The sequence below is a fragment of the Fulmarus glacialis genome, unplaced genomic scaffold (assembly GCF_000690835.1).
Source record: "Fulmarus glacialis isolate BGI_N327 unplaced genomic scaffold, ASM69083v1 scaffold22165, whole genome shotgun sequence".
Classification (NCBI taxonomy): domain Eukaryota; kingdom Metazoa; phylum Chordata; class Aves; order Procellariiformes; family Procellariidae; genus Fulmarus; species Fulmarus glacialis.
Window position 1 is genome coordinate 757 of NW_009215243.1, and position 7827 is coordinate 8583.

At 37.2% G+C, this 7827-nt stretch overlaps 1 protein-coding gene across 2 annotated transcripts; it reads left to right on the plus strand.

The window, feature by feature from the left end:
- Positions 1-999: 999 nt before the first annotated feature.
- Positions 1000-7097, plus strand: NMRK1 (nicotinamide riboside kinase 1). Of its 2 annotated transcripts, none has more exons than XM_009578881.1 (8): positions 1000-1028; positions 1451-1541; positions 2198-2246; positions 4185-4356; positions 4435-4506; positions 5488-5594; positions 6588-6677; positions 7075-7097. In XM_009578881.1, the coding sequence occupies exons 1-8, from the start codon at positions 1000-1002 to the stop codon at positions 7095-7097; spliced, it is 633 nt and encodes a 210-aa protein (XP_009577176.1). The 2 variants fall into 2 exon arrangements, with proteins under 2 accessions (XP_009577176.1, XP_009577177.1); XM_009578882.1 differs by having other exon boundaries at positions 7070-7089.
- The last annotated feature ends 730 nt before the right edge of the window (positions 7098-7827 follow it).

Below are 7827 nucleotides of genomic sequence, written 5' to 3' on the forward strand. Positions count from 1 at the left end.
AGATCACATCACAGACCTCTGAAACAGTTGAACTTCCAGTCATTGCACCAAATGTAAAAGGATATTATTATTTCAGACTCTGTGTATGTCTAAAACTTATTTTAACAGGAATAGTGTGGTTTTATTTTCATACTGATGCCGTGTAACAGTCTTTTTTCTGGCATAGTACGGATACTTGTTTGTTGGGGAGGGGAGATAGTGTTGCCTGCTCAGTCCTTTCAGGTCTTCGGTGTCATAGGCCTTACCCCTTTAAGTGTGACCTAGGAGGAGAGAGCAGATGAAAACCAGGCTGTTTGTGTGTGGTTAAGTAGTTATTAATTGGAGTGTGGTCTTGGAAAGCAATGTTTGACAAATATTAAACTGGTTTGACAAACTCTGTAGACTAGTGCTGCTGCCAAGAGAAGCAGCCCCATTACTACCTGTCCTTCTGCTACACCATACCTTTGCAGGCATGGGTAACTGGATGGTAAACTGGAGGGAATTTGTTCAGCTGAAAACTACATTCTTCCCTTCCCTTCTCCTCTTTGTTGCAACCTTTAATGAAATTTTTAAAACATCTTTCTCCTCAGCACATCACTGGGTTCTTTTCTAAGGTTTTTGTTTGTTTTTCCACCACAGCTTCTGTTTACCTCGTCTTTTTTTATACCATTAATGCTTGAGGTACTGATTGTGCTTTTCTTCAGGGATTTCTGTGGAATTAATATTGATAGAACTGAGTCTCTCAAAGTTCCCCCCAAATGATTATAATACTGTCTAAGGTAAAACACGTTGAAATCTGTGATGTGGCATGTATGTTGCAGGTTTTTTGTTCGCATTAGAACAAGCAGTTGAGGTTCTGACAGTAGCTTTGCAAAAAGAAAAAAAAAAAGGACAGGAAAAAAGTCTTATCTATAATTGGTATTTCTTAATAGAACAGCTGCTTTCTTCTTGCTGAATTAAGAGTTTTCACTGGCTACTATCTTTGGCAGCGAAAAGGAAGAACTGAGGAGAAAACAAACTATGAAAGTATTGGTTATTGGCCTTGGAGGGTAAGTATTAGCAAGTTGAATTTTCTCTACAGCTCAAGACTGGTCTTCCTTTTAGAAGGAAGTGATGTCATTTCTATTTATGAATGGATATTTTTTGAAAATAGATTACAAATACATATAATTGGCTAATTTTATGGCATGTAACTCTTAAGAAATTGTTCCTGTCTCTGTTCGAGATCTCCGATACCACCTCTCTTTAACCTCTTTCTTGACACGGCTATGTTTACTGTCTGAAAGCTGATGGAAGCTGCCAGAAAATTTCTAGATGTAGAGAGTATTTAATGTGAATAAACTTTTGGGAGGTTTTGGATTGTATCTTTGTGGTTTACCTAACTATATAGAAATGTGTGTGTGAGTTTGAACATATGTTTAAAAGATAGATTTTTGTCTTGATGTAGTTTTTACTATGTTTTCTAACTCAGTGTAACGAATGGGGGGAAAACAACGCTGGCAGAAAAGCTTAAGAAAATGCTTCCCAACTGTGATATAATCTCTCAAGATGACTTCTTTAAGGTAACAGTATTGATGGAAAGACCTGATAGGTAAAAGTAGGCTTGAGTAGATTTTAGTCTAATTTCTTCTCTTTTCAGTTCTCCTATTGATAAACTTTTAAAATTGATGCTGCTTAAAATAATGCTAACTTGATGAGAAAGAGAAATAAAATGAGCACTGGTGTAATTGAACTTTCAGTGTCCAAAACCACTGAGTATACTCAGCAAAAAGAAGTTTACTGTCTTCTTTGATACCCTTTTAGAATAAGGAATGGGTGTATGTGGGATGCATTTTTCAAGATACTTTGTGCTAATGAAGTTAATGATATTGTTTTGTTAACCCTACACCCATACAGCAATAGGCAATTCTTTGTTTCCCAAATCAAAGCAGAAAAACAACTTTTGCATTGACATTGGAGTTGTTTGTTAAGGAGGGTGAAGCAGTTCTTATTTCTGAAGTAAAGCTCTAATGAACTTAAGAGGTATGATTTAGAGAATTTGTTGTTCTAGATTAAATATTGTGGTTTAATAGTTGTATACAGCAGTTTAATTTTGAAGATGAATATAATCAATTGGGATATAAAGGTGTATAACTCTTACATTTGTAACTGAAGAGTATGTATCTCTGAAAGTGGTCATAAAACAGCCTTGAAAATACTCAATTTTTTTCCCCTTCAGCCAGAGTCTGAAGTAGAAACAGATGAACGTGGATTTAAGCTATATGACGGTCAGTAACTTCGATGCATTGCTTTTGAACATTGTACTGAAACTGTTGTGCTGAGCTTCAACACTTCTTCTCCTCCACCCCGTGCCCCTTTCCCTTCTGAACAAGGCAGTAAATAAATGGTTGTTTAAGAGCAGTCCTTTGCTCACTTTCTCTCAGCTCACTGAGATAAATAAGAAAACTTGCTGAACCAGTAAATAGCTCAAGCCTAGTGCTTGACCTTTCCTTTTCTCTCTTTTTAATCTTTTCCTCTATTTCCACAGTTGTGTCTGGTGCAGTAGCAAATGTGAAAGTCTTGGCTTGCAGCACTGGCATAAGCTTAATCTACACTTTCTATGTAATGATGGATTCTTTTTTTTTTTTTTTTTTCACTTTGATAATGAACTCATGGGATATCACCATTGAGTCTCTTTCATTGCATATTCCAAATTGGTCAAAACTTGGGTCTGATCCTGACACCTTTATTTCATGTCAGATCTCACATAGAGACCAAATGTTTTGAAGCTCATGGTTAATGCTAGCAAAACATGCCAATTTAGTCTTACAGACTTCTAGATCCAGATCCACTTTAGGCCACTGCTTTGGTCCAGGTCATACTGAGTTGTGAACAGTTGATTATTAGCTAATCTCTGTTGTTACTTGGTGATCGCAAAATGTATTACATGGGAAAGTTGGCAAGAACCTTAAATTGTGTCTGAAAATTTACTCTTATCAGCCATGCAGTCTTTGGCTTAACTTCTAGACTTCATGAAACTGGAATGTGAAACTGAAGGGATAAGTTGGACAATCTGGTTCAAATATCTGGGTTTAATGCTGCTCTTAAAATCACCTTTAAAATGCATTTGCTCTTATGTTATCCAAAGGCTGCTTTCTCTCTACTGTTCAGTACTTACTTGATATGTTCTTGCATGTCTACAGACAAAAACAGGTGCTACATTGTGCTGTTTTGCTCTGTATGCCATCCTCCTTTCGATCCAATCCATCCATCCTGTCGTGGTTTAACCCGGCAGGCAGCCAAACACCACGCAGCCGCTTTCTCACTCCCCGCCCCCTGGTGGGATGGGGAGAGAATCGGAAGGGTAAGAGTGAGAAAAACTTGTGGGTTGAGATAAAGACAGTTTAATAGAACAGAAAAGGAAGGGAAAATAATAATAATAATAATAATGATAGAATGTACAAAATGAGTGATGCACAATGCAATTGCTCACCAGCCACGCTGACCAGTAACCAAATAGCGATTGCTACTTCCTGGAACACGCCTACCATTCATATACTGAGCATGACATCACATGGTATGGAATACTCCATTGGCCAGCTAGGCTAGCTGTCCCAGCTATGCTCCCTCCCAGCCTCTTCCAGAGCATGGAAGCTGAATGTTCTTGACTAGCGGGGTACTTGGCAACAACTGAAAACATCAGTGTGTTATCAACATTCTTCTCATACTAAATTCAAAACACAGCACTAGGAAGAAATTTAACTCTATCCCAGCCAAAACCAGGACACATCCCCAGCCTACAAATACTTGAAACCCAATAAAAAACAAAAGCAAAAATTTTTGAGCGTTCCCTCCCCTCACCTGTGCCAGTGACAATTGACAGAAGGGTGGAGGTCTCGGGGTAAGTAAGTTTTTACAAGTTTTGTGGAATAGGAGAATAGTCCCTGCAGTTTCTACGGTCAAGGGAAAGGCTGTGAAGTCTGTTCACACACTTTTTGGTGCCACAGAGTTCAGAGATACCACACTTACAGAAGTACCCCAGTCCTGGGGAAAGCTTTAGTTTCAGGGTATCATCAGTTGCAAACATGGAACTACTTACATGCATAAGAGAGAATTTTTGCTTTAATTTAGACTTGTATGTAGATTATTTGATTCTTACTTAAGGGTTCTTTATTTGTTTTTATTCTCTGTTTTTGAGGAGTGCCGAACTTTCTGTTTTCATCTAGTACTTGATGCTCTCTATATGGATGAAATGGTGAAAAGTATTCGCAATTGGATGAAAAGCCCAGCAAGCTCAGGTGTTGTGACAGAAGAGCTGCAGAATACATGTGACAACCTGAAAAATACAGAAAATGTTTATATTTTGATTGTTGAAGGCTTTCTGCTATACAATTATGAGTAAGCAGTAATATGTAACCTGGTATATTAAAAGCTGTCCTAAAAAGGAAGAGGGAACTAAATATATTATCATTTTAGGCCGCTTAATGAACTATGGAATAGAAGATACTTTTTGACCCTTCCTTATGAAGAGTGCAAAAGGAGAAGGAGGTAAGATTATTCAGTTACTGCTTACAGAGGGTCACTCACTGTACCCCTAACCTGGAGTGGTTCTTTTGTACTCGCTTTTCTTCAGTGCTTGCCAAATGTAAGCGATTAAGATCATCTGTCCTCTGTGATTCCCAGGGAAGACTCTGGGTATTTAACCAAAATCAACAAAAGCATGCAGAGGTGTGTGGGTTTGGGGGGGAGAAGGGATTTCCATTTTAGAGCACAGGGATATTAAAATGTTCAATGTTAAAAACACTGATAGGAGAATTTGTTGACCAGATAAATTATTTAGATTACTGACTGCATATTGGAGTTAAACCATGTTTAAAATGAGAAACACTTAAAAAAATACTAAGCAGTCTTATCCTTGATTGAATACAGCTACATGATGATTATTGTTAAAGTAACAATGTTCATGTGTGGTTTTGGTGTACGCTTCGTTTAGACTGTGCATTAGTTGTGCCGTATATCTGATTTAGATTATTGTCTGACTTGCCTCCAAATTTGGAGCAGTACTGTGTGCTTGGAGCAATACATTTGCACGAAGTCAGAATCTGCTGGCTGAATGAGGAAATCCTCTATTCAACTGGCTTTGGTTGATTACACTTTCTTGGTTTCTCACTAGACTCACCTTTAAAGGACTTCAGTGTCCAGGCTGGAAGTGACTAGACAAAACTGCTAGTCATTTAAAACTTGAAAAATCTGTATACCCAATCAAAAAAGAAAAAAGCTTAATTTATATGTAATACCTTTTTCAATTAAAAAAAAAATCCTTTTACTTCATCTTAAATGTAATTTGATTGGCAGAAACAGCTAAGTTAGCAAGAGTTCATATCACAGATTATATTAAAGCCCCCTTTGCTTGACAGTTGTGCAGCCTGCCAGCCTGTGTTTATTTTGGATAGATGCTCTTACTAAACCAGCTAACGCTAGGGGAAGAATGTAAAACTTGAGTGGGAAAGCAAATATATTTTTGTGTAGCACCAGAGTCTATCAACCAGCAGATACACCGGGGTACTTCGATGGACACGTGTGGCCTATGTATCTGAGATACAAAAACGAATTGGAAGAGAATGCAAGTAACATTGGTATGGTATCCTTAATTTTAAACTTATAAAAAGCTTAAGTGTGGCGCTTGCGCAGTTTTTGTTGGGTTACGGGGTTTTTTTGTATGGGACAGAGTTTTCTTCAAATATTTTTGTGGCGCTTGGGCAGTAGGTTTGGACCTTTTGTTGGTTTATTTTTCAAGTCTATAGGGTCTTGTTTTTTGGTGTTTTGTTTTGTTTTTTCACAATGAAAATTATGAAGTTAAAAATAGAAATGTTCTGATCACTAATTAAGTCCATTTAACAAGCTAGTTTGTGTGTGCATGTGTGCATACATGCGTATGGCTAAGCAGGAAGCTTCTGAGATGGTAGCTGATGCACTGGCAGAATTCTTCAGAACAGAATTAAAATCCTGGTTGAAGTCCTATAATAAGCCAACGATACTTCCTAGGTACTTTTTGTACACACTACAGTCACCAGTCTTGCATGAGAAGTGTCAAAGCTGAGCCAGCTGATGGGGCACTGCCATGAGCTTATGTGATGTTCAGAGTTGTACAGCTCTTGAAATGCCTACTTCTGGAGTGGGGGCCAGAGGAAAGAGAAGTCAGGTGTCTGCTTCGTCAGTACGAAGACTAGGGCACCGTTTCTTCTGTTCAGTGAGAACTGCAGTGCCCTTCCTTGACTTGCTCAAACCGTGAATCTGAGGAAGAACCTGAGGTCCTCCACTGCATAGGAACCTCTCTGCTGAATTATTCCTTTATTGCTTTACTGTCCTAATGTTATTACCACTAGCCTCATGAAGACTTTTATACCACAAAAATTTGTGAATTAATTCTTAACTAGAATACTTTTCCATTATGTTATTTTTTAACATGTAAAATGAATTTGGGAAAGAAGAAAAGGGAGGTACTCTTCTTGCTTTTTATTTTTTCATTTCTTCTTATTGCACCCATAGGAATACTGAAAACTTTGCCAATTGTTATTACAGATAAGTGGTGTAGAACTCATGAAAACATTTCCTTTTGTCTTTCTCAGTTTATTTGGATGGAACAAAATCCCAAGAGGAGCTTTTATCCTGTGTATATAGTGATATAATACAGGAATTAAAAAAGCTGAGGGAAGGAAGTAAGTAATTTTACTGGAAATTGAATCATCTTATCCCAGTCCAAGTTAACAAGAAGCTAATCCTTTTATATGAAAATACTGCAAGGATTATATAGATCTGTATCTCCCCATATATATGTATTATAGTCCTTGTACATGTTTGCCCATTACTCTAAGTCATGATAAGCTATAACTTTAAGTTACTTGAAATTGGATGTTCTGAAATAATAGGTGAATCCACTGTTATCTAATGATAAAATAATTTAAAAAAAAAAAAGTGGGGAACAGAAGGAATATGGGACAAGACATCAATGAAGGCAGAAATGCTGCTGGTATTAGTTTCTAATACACAATAATGTCATGTGCACACAGAGAAATGACACTACAGGTTAAATGTGTACTTTTAAATTTAGATCAGCAGGTCACAGCATGATAATGTAGAAAACCTGGGTTCCATTTGATACGAATTGAAAACCCCCAAGACTGTCATACTTGGCAAGCCAACCAGCTGAGCAGATGTTATGTGTATGTCCATAATAGTGGTTCATACAACACAAGTGGATTTGTAGTGACTTAACTCTGTAAGCCTCAGATATTGTTGAGTAGTATCAACAGTGCATTATTCTTCTATCTAGAAATTCTAGAATTTCTTCAGTCACACTTTGGCTGATCTGTAAATCTGATTGAATGCATACATTTTAGAGAATATAAACATACTCTTGTGTACAAAACTAAACTATGAAGATGCAGTTCTGTTGGATTAATAAGCATATTTGAACATGGATGAATGCAGTTCGAAATGTTCATATAGGAATGACAGTGATTACCTCTAATATTTTTACGAGCTTCTAATCACTGATAAACATGGTTAGAGGAACTAGCTATATACTGTGGCAACAGTAAGTTTAAGATGGTGTAAGCTGTTACACTGCTTATTCAGTAACTGAAGCTGTTACTGAACACGTCATAACTGAACTTAGACTTGCTAAACACCTTTGTGGTGTTTGTCAAGTAATTTGTATGTTGTGTATTGTTTGGTGCGATTGGGAATGGGTATTTAAAAAAACCCAAACAAACCTGAAGAGAAGTCAGGTAGTTTGAAAAAGATAGGGGATTAAGATGTTGGAGAGAATGCAGATGCATTGCTAACAAGATTCAGTACATGTATTGT

What these genes read in the sequence shown, in the direction of transcription:
- NMRK1 (XM_009578881.1), top strand. Translation starts at nt 1,000, where the DNA reads ATGAAAGTATTGGTTATTGGCCTTGGAGG. An exon ending in GAGTGCAAAAGGAGAAGGAG is followed by an intron (nt 4,507 to 5,487) that starts GTAAGATTATTC and finishes ATTTTTGTGTAG; the next exon opens with CACCAGAGTCTATCAACCAG. An exon ending in AAAAAAGCTGAGGGAAGGAA is followed by an intron (nt 6,678 to 7,074) that starts GTAAGTAATTTT and finishes AATTTAGATCAG; the next exon opens with CAGGTCACAGCATGATAATG.